Source organism: Anguilla anguilla, chromosome 7, assembly GCF_013347855.1.
Source record: "Anguilla anguilla isolate fAngAng1 chromosome 7, fAngAng1.pri, whole genome shotgun sequence".
In the NCBI taxonomy this organism is placed as follows: Eukaryota; Metazoa; Chordata; class Actinopteri; order Anguilliformes; family Anguillidae; genus Anguilla; species Anguilla anguilla.
Window position 1 is genome coordinate 55,463,579 of NC_049207.1, and position 20,761 is coordinate 55,484,339.

General features: G+C 44.0%; 1 protein-coding gene across 2 annotated transcripts; it reads left to right on the plus strand.

The window, feature by feature from the left end:
- Positions 1 to 3,317: 3,317 nt before the first annotated feature.
- On the plus strand, positions 3,318 to 20,534 carry LOC118232242 (calcium uniporter regulatory subunit MCUb, mitochondrial-like). Of its 2 annotated transcripts, none has more exons than XM_035427035.1 (8): positions 3,318 to 3,536; positions 15,014 to 15,086; positions 15,259 to 15,429; positions 15,831 to 15,935; positions 16,620 to 16,783; positions 17,446 to 17,649; positions 18,802 to 18,918; positions 19,358 to 20,534. In XM_035427035.1, the coding sequence occupies exons 1-8, from the start codon at positions 3,438 to 3,440 to the stop codon at positions 19,433 to 19,435; spliced, it is 1,011 nt and encodes a 336-aa protein (XP_035282926.1). In that variant the 5' UTR covers positions 3,318 to 3,437; the 3' UTR covers positions 19,436 to 20,534. The 2 variants fall into 2 exon arrangements, with proteins under 2 accessions (XP_035282926.1, XP_035282928.1); XM_035427037.1 differs by having other exon boundaries at positions 3,319 to 3,536; positions 16,623 to 16,783.
- Positions 20,535 to 20,761: the final 227 nt, after the last annotated feature.

A 20,761-nucleotide genomic window follows, 5' to 3' on the forward strand; every position in this document is an offset into this window, starting at 1 on the left:
TACGGGGATCCTGCGCTTCGATAAAACGCGGCTCTTCATTACCAAAACCAGTCAGACACAATTACCACCATTTCTATCCTCGCTCCTAACTTCAAAGAGCATCTCTCCCCTGTTTGCTTTTTCCCCCTCGCAGCTTGACATCTCTCAGTTTTCTCCCCCCTCTCTCTCTCTCTCTGTCTCTCTTTCTCTCTCTCTCACGCTGTCTCTCCCTCTCTCTCTCTCTCTCTCTCTCTGACTCTCTTCAGTGCTTTCTCTCTGTTGGTCCTGCTCAGCCTAATTAATACCAATCTGACTTATCGTAGTAACTTCTTTGAGCCTTTGATGTCCCACCCCAGTCAATCTCTAGATTTAATTAGGATTTCTGTGTTAACTGTGCGTACGTGCCTGTATGTGTTTGTGTGCCTGTGTGTATGTGTGCGCGCGTGTGTGTGTGTGTGTGCTGGGGAGCGAGCAGGGGGGGGGGGGGTTGTTACAGATTATCAATAGAGGACAGATCTGTAAATTAGATGTTTCAGAAGGACACCATCTGAAAGCAAAGCTGTTCTGTCATTAGTATTACTTTAATTGTGTTCCCACAGCAGCTACTCGAAAGGTGTCGATACTTTTAATTGATTATCTTTCTCTGTGCCCGGCCCTATAAGCTCTTTGTCCCACTTTGTCCCGCTGATAAGCCACCAAGGCATTTGAGACATGCAGAAAGAGATCACTAATTAGTCTCCTTTGCCAATGCTTTTCATTATTCTTCCTCTTTTTTGACTTTCATTCTTAAATAAACAGATGCCGCATATTTCTGTTCTATATGAGTTGGAACTCCTAACTGAGAAATCCAATTATGTTTTTAAAATCTGTAAAAACGAAAAGAAAAAAAACTGCTAAAACATAATGTTAAATAGGTCTACAGTTGATAGGACACTGAGTGTCAATGAAGAAGATAAAGTCTCATTGATTATGAATATTATCCACTTTAAAGGTAGCTACACAGCTTTCCGAAACAACATATTTAAAACATTACTTTGCTCGATGGATATCTGGACTATGAAATAGTTTGCCTATGGCCACAGCGGGGAGGAAACGTGACAGGATTAATGAACTAAAACGGCTTTTCGGAATAAATTCTCTCCATAAATACAGAGCAAAAACGAGTGTCAAATATGCTAAGGAATAAAACCATAAGGACTGTCAGCAATCCCGAAATCAGAACAGTCTAATGTGAACCATGATTAAAATCAAAAATTTGAAGGCGATGGCAGTGAATTCTGAGTATCTCCGTGAAGACACCAGTCTTCAATGGCCAAGAAATCAGTTGAGCATTCCAAACTCTTGATCAGCTGTGGCCCTCTAGTGGCAGATTGTACTAACTACCGCAAAAACCTGGCAAATTAATACAGAATATAGGATCTGCTATGAATATTCTGCTTGGATCATCTATAAGATCACACGTGATTAGAATGTTCTTAGCTGAACATTCTAATGCTGATGTAACAATCACTACTCGTAATAGAAAGCAATGGAGTTCCAGAACACTGACCTAGAATTTTGAAAAAAAAAAACACAAAAAACACAAAAAACCAATTCTTCAAAGGGAAAAACTAAAATACTTAAATAAACGAATTACATTAAAATGAAAATCATTGGTTTGAATGAAAAACCTTGGCCTGGATGACAACATTAAGGATTAATGAATTTACCCACTAGATGGCACTGTGGACTGCTGTGTGCCAATGAAAATGCTATCAATAAGTCAGAGGGCATTTTCAACACATAATGAGGTTGTGTACCACTATTAAAGTTGAAACATTTCAATATATCTTAATGTTAAATTATTATAAAGTATGCTGGTGTTTCATTCAGCATTGTCTATCAAAAATAATCTTAAGAAAACCTTTACCTCTGAAGCCCCTTTGTGACTTTTGACACATTACATTACATGGTGAGACATGGTGATTTAGTATTTACAGTTATATACAGAATGCTAACAAACTTTATGCAAAAAGGCCAAGTTATATGCAAAGCATGCATACGGAGTGCATATTCTACAGATCTGTATGTTTACATTTACTAAAATCTGTGTATGAAATGACTGCCTTAAAAATTAAGAAAATGCCCAAAATCTGTTCCGAAACAATGTGACAGAAGATTTCCTACACTTGTGCAGCTAGACAGTCCCATGCACAAACAGTAATTTGCTGTGTTGCCAGTGTAACCAATCTAAGGCACGTGTCAGTTGTGAACTTATCTTTTCAGAGATGGCACCACCAAGCTTTCCAGGAAGCGACAAACTGAGTCATAATCATGAAGTGTGCCGTTTCATATGTGGCTGAAGTGTATTTCACAATCAAACCCAGAATCATGTTATACTCTGACTCATTGTGTCACTTTGATTTGTGATCAGGATGGACAATAACATATGGATGGACGCATGGAGTGACAATGTCAAACTTATGGGTATCAGCCGATACCAGATTACTGTGTGTCTGGTAAAGTGGGCATGGGATTTCAGCACTTGGGATGGGGTAAAAAAAAAAAAGTTTAACTGAAAAATATTGTTAGGCAGTGCATGATATTGTGTCACTGACTGGCAGCTGCACAAAGTGGTCCATCAACATGTTTTTAAGATGTATTTTTTGTGTTTTTGAGAAGTGTTTCTCTTTCTCTTTCGGCTGTTATTTTTTTTGTGAGCAAGTGGTTAATGACATGTGGTAGACCTTGCTCTCATGCCACCGACCAACCCCCCCTCCCCCCTCCCCCCTCCCCCCTCCAAGCTCCACGGTAGCCACGAGGTAAGTGACCCTGGCACATAGGAAGGACATCTCCCTGTCCTAGACACTCACAGAAGCTCCTCTTCCTCCTAAAGTGACAAAATCAGCGGCCACTTAACACTTAGACGCTCACTTAAACGCTTCTTGGACACTTCAAGCGTTCGGCGCGGTTCTTAAATAGCAGTTACACATGTATCGCATTTGGTTTAAGTATCAGTGGCTGTAATTTATGTAAATTATAGCTAACTGGCCGTGGTCCATGACTCCAGCACTTATCGGGCAGATAAGAGAAATTGTCTTGCCAAGTAAATACGTTTCGCTCTGCAGTTTAAAGTTTTGCATTTATAAAATAACGACTTCCTTCATAATACAGAATGCATGCGAGACGATTCCAATATTTGTTCTCAATATGACAACGTTTAAACTGAAACACCTGGCGAACCAAAAACGGTCAAGTACCGAATTACCGTGCTTTCTGCACGTGCAGGATAGACCCGCCCACTCGCTGTATCCACCAATAGGGTGGTTGAACAGGAAACGGTTTCCTTCGGCAGTCCCGACGCTACTATATTTTAGCAGAGCTGTTCTCACGGGAGAGACGGAGGATGCTAGTGACGCCGTTGTTTATTTAGAGTCGTGATGTGATGTCTTACTGAGATTAGATGGTAATCTGCAGCAATGGTGTCTTTGGGAAGAGTTGCAAAACTACAAGTTGGAGTTTTCCACAGCGCTCTCTCATGCGCCTCTATCAAAGCAACCGGGGGGTATATATCTCAGGTAAGGTAATATAAAAACATTGTTGTGCATTAAGATCCAAACTGTCAAATAAGTTAATAAATAAATAACCATGCACGTGATAATACATGTTAAAATATTGTTCTGTTTTGGAAGTGATGATTAAGTGTTATGTGATGTATGTTATGCCGTATTTCATATTGAAGTTCAACAAACCTGCAGACAACATTAGTTTACATTTGAAAATTCAATATAATGTTAACCTACATAATTTGTACGCACACAACGCTCTGAAATCGTACAATTAGACAATGAAATACCATGTTTGTCGATTGTATGTAGTGAAGAGTTTGTAGAATGGGTCGGTTACTTTTGTAAACTGTTTCTTCTCGATTCCCAGCTTCCGTTTATGTCAGAGAGCAAACAGGGGCATGACGCTTGGATGTTTTCTTGTTTTACCCTCGGGTTAATGCTCGAGGAAAGTTATTTATTTTCTGATATCTGCTGGGCACGTGCCTGATATATGAAGAACTACATATGAAGGATGCCACATCTTCCTCTTCAACTACTTGTAGGGCCAATAAACTTAAATGCAAAAGACATTGCTTGGGCAACAGCTGCCTGCTTCTGAATATGGATATGGATTAGCTCTTTCCTCTAAAAATGTAGGTAGTCTAAGTTAAACAATAAAATATATTGAACTACTTAAACCTCCTTTTAAGACTGCAGACCTACAGTATTATTATGAATATTGGATAGCTTTGAATAAAAATGAATTTATTTTACAGAGGTGTTTAGGTGTTGAGAGATACTGTAATATTGAAGAAAATCACCCACTAGTGCTGTTTGGTGTTGATTCAAGTCAACATTAATTAAATGGTTTGGGACTTGTTTGAAAGCTTGATGAGGAAACCCTTCCTGTTTGTGGTTCTGGTGCTGGGCCTGAAGTCCATGTGCCAGAAATGGATATGCGGTGGGTGGATGTTCACATTTGAGTCACCTTTCCTTCTCACGAAAACTGCACAGAGCTTATTTGATCTTCCTCTTTCATGCCCTTTGAACAAGGCAATTTTGCTGTGTGTGAATGGGCTGTCTGCACTGAATTTGAAAGCCTGACTGAGTGATTACTTGATATAGACTTGTTTTGTGTTCCACTGATGGCCCGCTCCTGTGCTGTTCTATTTAAGGGAAGTGGTTTCGGTTATCAGATATATTAATTTCATTTTGGAATGAGCCCTAAATAAAGAATGGCTCATTTACACAATCTTTTCTTTCCTCATGTTTGCAGTCTTCTTCAAACCAGTTTTGCGTGTGTCTCCCTCCTTGTGTAAACACGGTATCTGCTGTGAATGTTTGATCCAAACTTTCGTGAAAGGGACACCTGACAGTGAATGATGAACACCAGCTGCAATTAAGTCCAAGTCTGTGTCATAATCCCTAAAACAAGCTGACGTTTTTTTTTTGTCAGTGTATGCAAAAACCTGTGCCCTGACACCCTGGTTAATCTGTGGTGAAGCAGACCTGTCAGTGCTGTGCCAACACTGAGCGAGGCAGTGAAATAATGTGTTGAGGATGCTCAATATCCTCGATTTCATCTCGCGATATGAAGAATAGATTTATGGGAAGACTGCTGCTTCTCCATCCCGGGGCGATTATGCCGGTGCCTCATCTCTTTATGCTTTCATTGTGTGGAAGAGGCTGCCGTGGGGCACGCAGATAACAGGCAGGGAAAAGATTTATATTTACAGTCCTGGAACATTAAGCTTGCCCCATTAATCCTAATCTAGCTGCCACAGTCGCCTTTTAGCTACTCTGAAATGCACAAACTATTTTTTCTTGGGAAACAAAATGAATAAACACTGCAGGCATTATGCATTGCCTACTGGAGTGAGTATTTGAGGTGTGACCCTGCACTGCTCTATGCTACTGAAGGGAGTGGTGGGCAAGGCACCTGTTTAGAGTGTTCCTCTCACCTGTCCTGGAATAAGGGTGGAGTCTTGTGAGAGGAACTCTTACACACGCACAGTGATACCAAATTCTGTTCCCTCATTGCATTCCTCAGGCCATTAAAAGCATATTTCATGCAAATGCTGTCTGGCTCAGTGAGTTCCTGTTGGCTTTTCTTCTTTCCAGATTACTTTTCCGTTCATGCCGATCTTATCGTACTGTATCCTGCATAAGAGGGTTTTAATGATGTTAACGGACGGACTAATTAACCAAAAAGAGGTCAACGGATTCTTAAAGTGTTTCAAGACTCGGGTCCTTCTGATCCGTTCTCGAGCTGAGTCACATGCCCCTGCTTTCCAGCTGTTCTTTTTGCGTCCCATCTTTTGTTTCCATATAAATTCTTAAGTACAGCATTGTAAATTAATTTACACACTCGGACTCTTCCATACGAATGCACAATTCTGAGCGGAGTGTTTACGCATAAATCAGTTTTATGGCAGCGATAGATACAATCACGCAGAGTGATAAAGAAGCACATTCACCTGAACAGACCCGGGAAAGATAAAGACCTGTGTCATTGTATTTATGCCCACAATGACACAGACAATGGCACAGATCTTTCGCTGCTTCCTCCCTCACCGATTTTCTCCTCTGCTCCTCGAAGGCCAGTGAGCGGCCGGAGAGGTCAGTGCGGTTTCTCCAGCGCGTACAATACAGCTAAATTTGCGGAGTAGCGCACCGAGCTCCGTGCTGCGCTAAATCTTTTGCTGCCACGGTGGGCGAGCGTTTGCTACCGGGTATTATGCCACCGCTCTCTGGTCAAATTAACCTATTGTACAGTATACCCATAGATCTTTAGTGAAACCCGCTTAATGTGATGTGGAACTTGCGATGACGGCATTTGGAATTGAACCGTGGCGTTTGCTGATGGACGTGTCACCTTTAGCGCTCTTCTTGAGGGCTGCTTGCCCGCAGATTTGACTCCCTGTGCCCCCTGTCACGTTCCCTCTTTCCATCCAAACATGGTCAACTGTCACTTTACGTCAGCAGCCGAAAGGTTCATTTATGTCTGTGACTAGTCTGTCTTTGTTCTTTGCCCTTTCGGTTTTAATTCTCCATGCCTATCAGTACTGTAAGGACAGAATGTCAGGTTCCCGCAGTGCGCAGCGTGTAAAATGTCTCAGACACAGTGCCGTTTAAAGGTTACTGTTCGGGGGAACGGCTGGTGGCCGCGAGAGCGCGCCGCAAAGAGTCTCCAAGCATCCCAGGTGTCTGTCAGAACCTGGTAGCGTCGCTGCTGCGGCATCTCAATTTGTGCTTTGCCGCTGCGTTGCTATTTTGAGAACTTGAGCTCCTAGCCGGAGGTGGGAGACCCCGTGACTGTTTTTGAACTCTCGTCCTGAATCCGTATGGCTTGTGCGAGATTAGCCTTGCTTTGGGAGCCGCTTTAGACTTTAGGATGCACCTCCAGGCCGACCCAGCATTGCTCTGCAAACGAACACTCTGGGAAACCTTGTGCACTAGATTATAGAGATTCACGATTCTTATAAAAACTACAATAAAGAAACATACACATAGTAATAATTGTATTTGATTATTGAATCTCTTTGTGTGTCCATGTGCGTGTGTGTAAAAGGGAAAAGCCTTTTGCAAAATCTTAAAGGAAGCCAATGAATGGGTCATGTACTGACTGAGAGGCAGTAAGATTGACAGGCAGAAATAATCATTAATATGGGTGCAGGTTAATGGATGAACAGTTCCTGCTGTACCCGAACCATGAAAATTTTAATTGTCATTTTCATTTGTGCCTTTGCAAGGATGAGTTATTATTAAATATGCACTCAAGTGAGAAGTGGGAACCTTCATTATTATACTCATTTTTGGGAGGTTATGCTGAGAAATTTCTTGGGACGGAAGGAATGTGATAAAGTAGGATGGTGGCTGTATAGTGATTTGGCTTTCTGATTACAGAGTCAATTTCCTGTTAGCGTCTGGTTAATTTCCTGCTGGTTTGTTACTTTGTAAGAGGGAAGGGAGGGACGAGAGGGAAGATCATTGACACTTGATCTTGCATGTTGGATTATAATTAACCCCGAGATGACTGCAATCTGTCTGCCTTTGACAGCTGGCCGTGCGTGAAGGGAACGGAGCTCTGTTCTCTGCTAGCTGGCGCTCGCTAACCGCTTTAAAAGAACAGGTGGATGCTGGTCTTTGGAGACACGTTAACCTGAAACGACCTGTGACCTGTCGCCCGCACCGCGACAGAAAATGCCAGAGCATCGTACCGACCGTTTATAAGCTGCACTCCAAAAGGGCTGTTGATTTGAAGTTTTCTTGATACAGGGCATCAGACGTGAATACGCAGGCCAGTTTGGCCCAACAGACAGGGACATCACAACACTGTAATTCTGGGATACAGTCACTAAGAACAGCCAAGGGAACCCCCCCCCCCCCCCAATCCAGTGAAGTCTGCTCTGGTTAAGATTACATTTGCATTTCTGTTAGGCCTGTGTGCTGTTAACCATTAATTATTTTTGAATGGCTTATTTCTTTTCTTGTAGGGGCTGGGTAGAAGTGACAGAAATAATTGTTGCTTGATGTGCACCTCCTCTAGGAGCATGGAGTCGCCTGTTACATTGAATATCACAGGCGGATGCTGGAGTCCATCTCAAAACTGCCTGTTTTATGTCTGTGAAATGCGGAATCGAAAGCCTTAAGCTGTTCCGTTCCTCTCCTTTTTACAGTGGCAGCAGTTTTTTTGTAGCTAAATTGTCGCTAATAATAGGGCAGGGACAGGCAGGAAAAGAAAAGAAAAGCACAAGCTATCGTGGCTGGCCGCGAAGATCACAGTGACGAGGGGCACGTTCGACAGTGCAACACAGGAAGCTGCCAAGGAAGATTAGAATTCATTTCTGCTGTGTAACGTCATCCATCTGAAAAAACAAATCACACGTTTTTTAAAAACAGCAGCGGTGTAACTGCCATTACTGATCCGTGGACACCGTAACTCCACAGACATTTACGCACCGCAGAAGTTCTTCAGAATAAAATTACAGCTTCGATCCAACACTGCACAACCATTGCAGGCGTTTTGCCACAATTACTGTGCAAACTGATGTGCAATTAAACAAAACAAAACAAACAAAACAGACTGGTTTGGGGGGAAATAAGTGTTAATTGCTGAAAACTGAAAACACAAAGTTGAACTCCAGAGATGTGCGATTATTTGACTTTGGCTATGCAGAACATGCTGTGGAGTGAAAGCTCTCTGTGATTATTGTGGGGGTCACAGGTGGATTTGGGGTACGCTGAGGTGTTCCGTAAAGTGTTGACTCTGGCGACATGATGGGGTTTCCTTTAAAAAATATTTAAAAAGCTTGGCCCTTTCCTGGTGGTCTGACTGAAAATTGGCCAGTCCGGGCTTCCGTACTTCTGAACTCATAATATAACGGCTGAATTCCATTGCCTCTCCACCTGTTCATTCCAAATTACCCCCCCCCCCCATCCAGCTGAAGTACAATGTGTTTTGAACAAGGTTAATGTTAGAACGACTGTTACTCTGTACCCTCAGTGGGAAAGACAGCTCGATTGCTTGTACTGTATGGTCCATGAAACCATTTATACGTCGCCCCCCCCCCCCCCCCCGTTTTTCAGACGAGAAGCAGAATACAAATGATTTAATCCAGATCATTATCCTGCAGGCCTCCAGACACAGCGAGAGTGACAGCAGATGTAATTTGGTTTTGACCCTTAACGTATTTCCCCCATTGAAATGTTTTATGGCCGCATCTTCTCTGTTTCCCTGGAGACGCCCCCGCACACAGACATATTATTGATGCCCCTGTCAGGCTCCTGATGATTCTCTATGCAAAGCAGGGCGGCCGTTCGGCGAATCCTCGCCAAACGGATTTTGGAGAACGGCGGCGATTGGGACTGTACGTCACTGTGATGTCACTGGGGAAATATCACGCTTCGTCATTATGATGGAGTCGTCATAGCTCGCTTGGTGGTGGTTGTGGTGTTTACATATAGAATTTAGGGATGGAATGAATCACATTATATGTAACGTTGATAAGCTTCACATATAACTTCAGTCCAAAACCTAATGTTGCATTTCACTGGACATTTCACACAGCACAATGTTCAGCTTTCAGCTCTACGACACCTGATTCAATTAAGTAACTAATCATGGTCTTCAATCAATACCTTGATTATGTAGAATCAGGTGTCTTAGTGCTGGGCTGAGAAAAACAAACCTGCACCCACACCAGCCCTTTACAGATAAGATTGGACACTCCTAGTCTGATGCAATGCAGCTGAAATTATTGCAGCTCTGCATCATTAAATCTAATGTTTGTCATTTTTCTGTATGGTTTCAGGGTGTTTTTGCTTGTTGTGAGACTGTGTGATTCTCCCTTGTGGCTACAGGGAATTTGAGCTGCAACTAAAGCTCTGTGCAGTTCTGTGTTCTCCTGGCACATTTCAGCCTATTTTAAGGCAACCGAATGTAAATTGTAAACGGTGCATGGACTGCATTTATATTGCGCATTTTCCAGCAACCACTGCTCAAAGCGCTTTACAAGGAATGCCTCTCATTCACCCATTCACACACACACACACACTCACCATCTCATTCACCCATTCACACACACTGACACACCAGTGGCGGTCAAGGCAGCCATGCAAGGCGCCAACCAATGGGGGGGAGTTTGGTGTCTTGCTTCAACACGCTCAGAAGACCGGGGATTGAACGGACTATTATATCTTCCAGTTGTCAGACAACCACTCTATCTCCAGCAGGTCCTGTGAAGACTTGCTCACTACCCCTGGATGACTGACCCTGGACTGGATGAGCCAGCAGTGCCAGGCCAGACAGCTCAGTTCTGGATGAGTGGGTCCAATGAGGGAGAAAAGAGTAGTCCTCAGCATTTAACTGTGCTGTGTGCGGACAGTCATGGTTACCAAGCACTATGCGGGCTGATCTTGATAAAGCTGCTTATCTCTGTGATGTGTGGTGGGTGCCAGTTCACACAGTTCTTCTGCCACATTTGCAGAAGAGAGCGCAGATATGTTAGCTTTCTGTGAACCGTCTGAAAGACTGCAGGCAAGCATCTGGGCTGTGTCTGAATCGTTTTCTGTTTTCAGAGTTAAACCGGTTTAAATGGGAGGCTTTAGGATAAGATATACTTTATTGAACCCCGTGGGGTAATTTGTCCTCTGCATTTGATCCATCCAAGTTACTTAGGAGCAGTGGGCAGCTGCCTCTCTGTGCTGTGCCCAGGGACCAACTCCAGTTCTGAGGCCTTGGTCAAGGGCACCTGCAGGAGCGCACCTAACATGCATGTCTTTGAGTGTGGGAGGAAACCCACGCGAACACGGGGAGAACATGCAAACTCCGCACAGAAAGGCCCCAAGCCGAGATTCCAACCCACAACCTTCTTGGTGTGAGGAGACGGTGCTAACCACTGTACCACCATGTCCGCCCATACCAAGGATATGTGAATGTTTGGGGTGCAGAGAGTGAGCTCTTAGCAGATGACTCAGCTGCTGGAATGGCAGTGTTGCGGAAGGAGCCAGGGGTGACTTTAATCTGGTGCTCTGCAATTAGCAGCGCTTTGATGTGAAGGGGCAGTGCTACGTGCCAGATCAGTGAACACACAGGCCCCAGTTACGATCATTAGTAAGGACAGACTAATGATCAAGCACTGCTCGACCCTCTTATGATACTGTCTGGGAAATGCATGCACTGAGAAATGCATTTTGCTTCTTAGGAATGACTAGCTCTTGTGAGTGGCTTTCCTGGTGATGTGAAATGCATCAATCAGGCAAATATTTTCCAGCTGGTAGATGTATATCTAGAACAGTGTTTTTTGTTAATGTTGAAAAATATTATTAGTGGATAAATCAATTTACCATTTTAAAAAATCAATTTATGGCGAAGTTTTCTTTTAGACGTAATGTGCTAGACACCACACACTGAAGGTACACTTCATAAAGCGTTATCTCCGTCGCTTTATTCCGCGTTGCCATTTCTGTGACGTATCGGAGACCACACTGAGAATTTAGCCTCTTAATCTCCCCACTTATGCCTCATTGGTATGCTTAGCCATGTTGTATGGAGCTTTAGTTGCCATGACAATTCATTCTTGTTCCTGTTCTGGCAGAGTGACGGTTACGGTGTGGTTTTATTGTTTATGGATTTGGGCTGTGCTGTTTGCTTGAGCGAGAAATCCGAATGCATTTCATTTTTTATGCCATTGACTTCGCCATAAATCATTATTCGTCCACGAGATGGGAAAGTGCTCAAAGGGACTACTTTATATTCAACATGCCCCTTCCGGTGCTCAGTTTTTGAGAAAGGCTAACACCTTTAGCAAGTGATGTTTCTTTCAGAAATCATTCTTTTACTGATATGGGTAGAACGGGTACGTTTGCCCTTCGTTTATATCGCAGTGCTAATTTTTAACCGAGGCAGTATTCCGGTTAAAGCTCCTGCAGCTCCGGGGGAGACCGGTCCCCTGAGGCGGATGTGGTGAAAAGTTCCGTGGAACCGAAAAGTTTCGCGGAACGGGCGGTTGCAGGTTGTCAGGGGGAACCGTCGCTTCTTCAGTGGATTGCAGAGAACATCTTCCAGTTTGCCTCAGAGCTGTAAATACACAAAGAAAGGAGAAAAGCACTAAACTGCAAACATAATGGAAATTTGCCCATAGGAAACTTCTGGGAAAACAGTAATTGGTATTTTAGGGACTAAAACAGAAGGTTTCCTTCCTTCAGAAAGTATTTGAAATGGGCATCGCTGGTAGCCTAGTTGTAGTGCTTGAATCCTCTTTTAGAGTACTGGAATACATAACAATTAAAAATGAGCAGTTTTACCAAGAGATCTGATATTGATAAACTAATCCAGGCGACAAAACAAGTTGCTGAAAATCTCACAAAAATACATTTAAAATAATAATAATAAAGTGGGACATGGAATAACTCCTTTTTTATTTAGTCTGCTTATAAACTTGTGGTAGAAATCTAATTTAAAAAGGAGAAGCACCTTGTATTGTCATTGATCTCATTGAGCTGCAAATTAGTAGAATCAGGTTTGCCAAATTAGGGTTGAAATGAAAACCTACAGGATGGTAGATCTCCAGGAACAGGATTAGGTACCCCTGGTGTACATGACATTAATCAAATAGCCAGCATTTACATTTATCATCACCTCTTTCTGGATATTCATTTTGTAAGGGCGGGCAAGTCTCCCATTTCATCACACATCTTGTTATCTCAGCCTGTGAAGGGGAACAGTTTTGACATGAACATTTGTCTGAAATGAGGAAAGCTGTGCAATTTAACATCTGCTCACGCATTGGAAGTGATATGAAAATGGTCAGATATTAATTCTAAAAGCTTTATTGTGACGTGACTTAGTGCTATATGTCAAGCACTGAGGACACTGTGTGCACCATTTTTCTTTTTAAAAATGGTGCACACAGACCAAAACATTTTTCAAGCATTTCACTAACATCCCATAAACAACATTGACTTGATGCCAAGGAAACCTGGAAATGGCTGCACAGAGTGTCTTTCAAGAACACTAGGTTGGCAGGCCAATACGCTTGACTGACAGATGTCAAGTACCTACGCATGAATAGATGGTTGATTTTGCAACTGTGAAGATAATGACTAATAGCCACAAGCCTGAATAACAATGTGCATAATTTACATAGCAATGTGCATAATAACAGAAGCAGGATTCCAATCTCCTACATCATTCAGAGTCATCATACATAGCAGGCAATCAGCATCACTGGAAAGGTCATATGGAGCTTTCCTTACTACAAGCAAGGGGAGTAAATTCAGATGCTACATTCTCCCAAAAAAAAAAAAACATTAGCATTTGTAATAGGAAAGCATGCAAGTCTCCAAGGTGAGGGTAATGGCAGAGTGCACCTGGGTCTCCTTGCAGCAGACCAGGGCTCTTTTCCATGCATCAGTGCTTTAATTCTGCGATTCTCTCTCTCTCTCTTTACCCTTCATTCAAACAGGCTTGCCTGGACCTCCTCTGTCATTTTTCTGCACGTGCCACGGGGATGCGCTTCTTAGATACAGGATTCACGTTGTGCAAGGGCAGCCAACTTTGGGAGGGGGAGATGGCAGTGATTTCTCCAGCACCTGCTGATAGTTTTGCTTTTTGACGTGTTGCCACGGGGACAGTCTGCTCCAGTGTGTGTAGCGATAATGACGGCCATAGTTTCTCACCTCATGTGCTTTGGAAACCAGCACGGTGCTGTTAACGCACGCAAAAACACACATGGCAGCATGAATAATGGACGTGTATGGTTTAATAATAGATTAATGACTAACGAAGTGCAGGAAGGCTTAATGAGCATGCTGAGGTGGAGATGACATTCATGCAGTTTGTTTGTTTTTTGGGCCCAATTTTAGCTTTTAATGTCGCAGTGCCTCTCTGGGAGTGTACATTCTAAAGAGCAGAAGCATGTTCTCATATATATATATATATATGTGTGTGTGTGTGTGTTCTCGTACCTTTTACACACACAACTTTTAGATAAACATAGAAATGATCATATTGTGGTTGAAACAAGATTCCCGAGAAGCGACAAGTATGGATTTCATGCGAGATGAGTTGGAGAGAGGTTCCGGTGGCGTTTGAGTCTCCGCACACTTGCGCTGCAGTTTGTCCTGGATGGTTAATTAATCAAAGCCTCCTCCTACTTCTATTGAGTCGAAACCAGGCTTTTCCAGTTTCCAGTATCTTCTGTGTCTGGTTGGAAATTGAGCCAGAAGTGATCCATGATTTAAGTTAAATTTAGAGCAGCCTGTGCATCGAAGAGCAGTGATCCCATTATACTTCATACTCAACAGAGGCTGTGGCAGCAGTTCTATTTTGAGGGGACTTCCTCTTTTAAGATGTACACGTCCCTTCTTGTGTTCCTGTGCTTTCTGTTCTGTGAGGAGCTCTTGGACTGCCAGGGTTAGTCTGCCAGCTGCCCCACTCTACCTACCAGGTGGTAGTATTGAACCTCCACTGTATGTAGTCCCTGTTGTAAAGGGCAAAGGCTGTGTCGTTCCAAATTATGCTTGCCTCCAAAAGATTACCTGAGCTGTGGTAATAACCCTTACATATTTCAACTCTAGACTAAAAATGTCAAGATCTGTCTCCTCCTGCTTATCTCTGGTCTCCAGGGCTTCCCATTAAAATTTACGGGCCTGTCTTACAAAGCAGCCGTACAGGGATAAACCCCAGCAGGCAAATGCCTTTCCCAGTGACTGATTGTATTTTCAGCTCCCGAAACTCCTTTGGGATTAGGTACAGATTTGGGCAAAAGAACACATTGAAAATTGAATGGGGAAAGTGTGGGAACAGTGATCGATTATGTCACACAGTTAACCATATGAACTATTAAAGACTGAGCCTGTTGTGCATGAAAAGGAACAGTAAAGTTGTCTTTGGATGAGTTACAACAAAGAATATCAACAGTCGCACGTTAAGAAATGTGGCTATAAGATATGCTCAAAGCTGCCCGGAAGAAACCAGACCTTTCATTCTTTTTGTGTTCCAGATACAGTCCAGGCTGCGGCTCCAATGGGGTCCTCACAAAGCAGCTTTCTGTAGTACTAGAGCGCCCTCCTGTGGTAAGGATGCGTAATTTCCCTTTTAGAAACCATATTTCCTTCACTGTTGCACAGCATAGCGTGTATGAATTATGGTTAAAATAACTGTCACGTTTAAGTACAAACTGTACATCAGATACATTGGAGAAATATAAAAAACCAGGATGGATTTTCCCGATTCTTGTTGTTTTAGATATCACGGTCCAGTATAAGCATGGTCGCCCAGTGCTGGCAATCCCCTTACCCTCCAGGAGGGAGCGCTGTCTGTTCTCCCTGAGGCCCATGCTCATGAACGTGGGCGACTTCATCCAGGATGTGCAGAGGGAGGATCCCGGCGTGACAACCACTGCCGTGCTGAGCGAAGGTCCCGCCCTCTTGCCCTTCTGCTTGTGTCTGTGGCTCAGTCAAAAACAGCTGTGCTCCACCTCAGGAATTCTGCGGGTTGTGTTCACTTGCAGGGGCTGGTTAAGCTGGGCAATAATTCCAATAAATAAAAAAATACCGCGCCTAGTATTGCAGTCCTTCTATTGGTTAAGGCTGTGCTTCCCACCCCTATACTCTAGTTAGACGTGTGTGTTTGATTTATAATATATTTATGGCTTATCTTAATGCCAGCGCTTTATGCATGTGTGCTTTTACTGTTGACACAGAGAGTTCCCCTCTCCTGTTATGAGAGCTGTGCAGGGAGACTCAGTGCAGGCGGGGAGGCTGACTGTGACTCTCGCTGATCCGTGTCGTTATGGTGTCGTCCAAATTGCCCCACAGATGGAGAGCGCTTGTCCTCCTGCACGTCCGTGGAAACTCTGCTCCGAAGAGACTTCCGGATCCTCATCAATAATGTCACTTACCACGTACACTCTCCAGCCAGAGGTGAGACTCAACAAAGGACGGTGTTCATTGGCTAACTCCCTCCACAATGGGGCGGGGCATACACAGTGCTTCAGGGCTGTGGTCGAGCAGTTACCCAGTGCCCTTTTAAAGCCATGAATACTAGAACCAGGGAAGGGAATTTATACTGGTGGCAGTGTAATGTAAGTGTTAAGAAAAGCCTCCTGTAAGTCAGAGATTGTCAGCTCAAATCACAGTCAGTAGGTGAGGTACTCTATTCCATCTGTATAAGTAAATATTCAGTTTGCTTATGTTAATAGTATAGAAAACTGTAGGATGTGTACAATGTTCTAAATATATGACTATTTGCTAAAATAATCCAGCATGTTGAGTTATGTCGTAATCTGACCTGCTTCAAGCACCATCGTTCAAATCAATGTCAAGTTTCCTGGTTGAAATAAAAGCCTGCAGTCTACAGTCTGTTCTCCCAGGTTTTTCATTCAATACTATGATTCCGTTTAAATTACGCATTGTGCTGCATTCATTTATACACTTTGTTGTACATCGCTCTGGATAAGAGCATCTGCCAAATGCATGTAATGTAATGTAATTCCAATCTTTTGGTCCATCCAGCAGTGCTATGTACCTCGAGCTGTAGAAAGAGCTTGGCTCATTTGTGTTTTGGAAGATGACGATGCTAAACTGGCCGTATTGGGTCTGTCCCAGCAGAAGGGATGCCCACTGAGCAGCTCACAAACCTGGAGGACCTGAAGGCCATGGTCCACACACTGCACACAGCCCTGCAGCTGCCCCGGCACCACCAGCTGCAGGAGAGGGAGCTCCTGGAGAAGCTGGACTCCCTCAGACAACATCTGGTGCCCCTGGAGAAGGTACAGTACACACCCCCCTGAGCCAAATGAGCCACTGATGACCTCCACTATCCAGAATTACTACCCCAAATTACTGTACTGAGCTTACAACAGCGGACGTCTGAAGAAGGCAATAGCTTACGAAAGGGGGTCAGACTGGTTCTGAGAGAATGTATTGCTTAAGCCCTTTTCTGTGAATTGGCTGAGGTGCATTGCTTGAGGCGCATTGCTTGAGGCATGATGGATCTGCTCTTGTTCCTGTGCACATTTCTTAAGAAATGAGATCACTTCTTACCGTTCGGGCTGCGAAAAAGGGGCCGATCGTGTTACCTCACCGGGAAAGAGGTCGAGTTCGAACACGCAGGGATGCTGGGAAATAGGCAGGTCTAATTTGAATGCGCTGGGAGGTCACAATGAGTATTGGTTTCAAGTCTGATACTGGCATGGGGGCTCATTTCAGTATCCTGTGGTTTTACAAGTCTCCACTTGCACTTGCATGTGTCTGTGTGTGTGTGTGTGTGTGTGTGTGTGCGTGTGCGTGTGTGTGCATGTGCGTGCATGCGTGTGCATGTGTGTCCATGCATGTGTGTGTGTGTGTGTGTGCATGTGCATGCGTGTCCATGCATGTGTGTGCGTGTGCATGCGTGTGTGCGTGTTCATGCATGTGTATGTGTGTGTTACAGGTTAAATCCCAGGTGGAGCAGAGGGCGGAGAGCATGTGCTCCTGGGGGGTGTGGGCCGGTCTGGCCGTGCTGTCGCTCCAGGGCGGGGTCCTGGCCTGGTTCACCTGGTGGGTGTACTCCTGGGACATAATGGAGCCCATCACCTACTTCCTCACCTACGCCACCAGCCTCGGCTTCCTGTCCTACTTCATCCTCACCAAACAGGTGAGTCCGTCAGGCCGCTCTCTCTTTAGGCCCTGGACCTGAGCAGGTGTGCCTTCGGTCCCCGAATCCCCTGCACAGCGCTGCACTGAGTGAAGAAAGCCTGCAGTCCCTGTAGGGTTCTGCAACATCAACCTGAGTAACAGAATAACTCACTTCACCTGAATGCACGATGATCTCAACATAATTCATCTGCAGTATTACAGTGTCTTCTATCCCTCATCATCTCTTCCATCCAAGTTCACTTATCAAGGAATGCAACTGTAATGTCAGGTGATGTAAATTTTGGGGCTAATCAGGTCATTAAGGCCATAAATTGGCATGAGAACCAGAAACATATGTGTCCCTCTGGACGCTTGGCACCTCCCCCTCTTCGCGTCTGTACTTCCCGCTCCCGTCTGCTGTCTGTCCTGGCCCCTCGCTGGTGGAATGACCTCCCCGTGGCAGTCAGAACAGCAGAGAATCTTACCACCTTCAAACGCAGACTAAAGACTCATCTCTTCAGGCTGCACCTCTCCCCACCCCTCCCTAGCCTATAGTTTAGCTCAATGTACATAGTTAGGATAATATGATTACGTTAGTGTATTTGGCAGGATTGTTGTTGTTGTTGTTTTTGTCTGATTAGGCAAATGTAATTCCAGTACTAGTTTGTACTTGGTAGGATTGTTGTTTGCTGAACAGGTTACTCTACAGGGTTGGAGTCCTGATCGATGTGGTCACTTCTGGCACTACGATCCTTACTTCACTCTTGTGTGTTTCTTTTGCACCTCTACACCGTGAACCAATGCACTTCTTGTACGTCGCTCTGGATAAGAGCGTCTGCTAAATGCCTGTAATGTAATGTAATGTCCCTCATTGCCCACCTCCGTGGAGTTGGGACTGAGTGGTGCTGTTCCTTTCGCCCTCAGTCTGATCCAGAAAGGGCCAGTGCAGGCTTTTGTTCCAACCAAACAGTTACACGCCTGATTCTTCGTAGATTAGCAGAATCAGGTGCTACTGCTTTAAACAAAAGCCTGCACCCACACCAGCCCCTTCTGGAGCAGACTGAGAACTTGCTTTAGCCTGATCAGTGTTGTTTCTCCCCACTGCACACAGACTGCTATGCTGCCTCTGAGGCTTCCCGTATTTGCATCACTCCAACTCGTTTTCTCACAGGAATTTGCTTATGCAGAAGCCAAAGACAGAAAGTTCCTGCATTACTTCTACAAAGCGGCCAGGAGACAGGGCTTCGACGTGAACGAGTACAACAAGCTGAAGGAGGAAGTCGCTGGGGTACTGTTGCTGCTCTTACGATAAGCAGTAAATTCCGTGTAATTCTGTCAAGCAGGGGCACGCATTAATCCTGTCAAGAGTTGTTTTTTGGAATGGTTTCGTTTTTTTTAGTCAGTGTTCCAGAACTCCACTGCTTTCAGTCACCAGCAGTGATTACATCAGCGTTAGAATGTCCAGTTAAGAACATTCTCATCCCATATGTGATCTTAATGGAGCTTCCCTAATACTCATAATTTGGTGAATATTTGTAATTGTCTTTTAAGCCTTTCGAGCTGAAATTCTGTTTTGGATCATGCGGGGCCTTTGTCACAAACAGCCTGAATAATTTAGACGGTCTCACAGTAATGGCATTACTCCTGTGGAATGTGAGACATGTCTGTGAGTGCAGGTGGAGGTAAGACTCCAGACGCTGATGCTGAGGTTTGCTCTGCGTTGGCAGGTGGAGGACAACCTGAGACGTCTGAGGAAGCAGATACAGCTTCGGCTGCCCCTGGAGCAGATCCAGACCAAACCTTGAGCCATTCGCAGATACACAACCGCACCGAAAATGCATATACACCAATATCCACACCGTTACGGCGACAGACTCTCACTGAACAGATATATGCACCGTTACAGTGAGGGAATCCACACTGAAATATACACACCCTTTTACAGTGACACAAACCCCCACACACTCGCACCCCAACAGAAACAATCAAAAACCCACATCATACACTGCCTCACGCAGACACAAGAGCGTGCACACTTCCAAACACGAACTCAAGAATGGGTGCTAGCAAAAGCAATTCCAGTTTTTTTTTCCCCTAACGGATCATTTTTATAATTGTGCCTTTTCTTACTTTTCCTTTTTCTTAAATGTTTTTAAACTTGGTTTAAAATGCAGCCAGTTGCTAGCACACCAAACCCTAGAGCAGGCCTGCCCAACCATGTTCCTGGAGATCTACTGACCTGTATAGGTATTCAGTCCAACCCTAACAAAGGGCACCCCATTCCACAGCTGGAGATCTTGTCGAGCTGCCAATTAGTAGAAACTGGTGTGTCAATTTGTGGATGAAATGACAACATACAGAATGTGTAGATCTCCAGGAATAAGGTTGGGCAGCCATGCTCTAGCAGTTGAATGAGGTGTGTTTGTTAGATTTGAAATGAACCTACAGGACAGTAAATCTCCAGGAACAGGTTTTGGCCTATTCTAGACATCACCCCTGAGGACCTAGAGCCCAGTTACTCAAATCACGGCCCTCGAGGTCCAAGAATTTAACTCACCTCACCTGGTTTCTTAGGTCTGAAGTGGTTGCTGATATCAATGCCAAAAAAAAAAAGACCCCGTGACTCTCCGGGAGCTGGAACACAGATTACTGCCATACAGATATCCATTTTCATCAGTCCTTTTGTTTCTTCAGTCTTGTCCTAATAAAAAGTTATGTTCCATACACTAACTCTGTGCGTTAAAGGTATAAAAACTTTAAAAACAAACACAGAACAGAAAGCAATGAAAGAAAAACAATAACCAGAAAAACTTGATGGAATGACTAGTTTGTTTTATACACACTCATGCTACCCTTCACTGTATTACTGGGAACAGGAGGAATAAATTGAGTATTGAATAATAATGTTGGATCAGTAATCCATGAAGAGGCGTCTGAGTGGCAGGATGTGTGAGACCGTAGATGTGTGAGATCGTAGGTGCGTTTAAGACTGCAGTTTAGTTCAGGAACAGCCAATACAGTGTGTAGTTTGTGTAATGAGTTTTTGCATAATAAGAGCAAAGGTCATGTTAACAGGAAATATCAGCAGATTCTAGACATTACCTACAATTCCAAGTATCCGTCTTTTACAA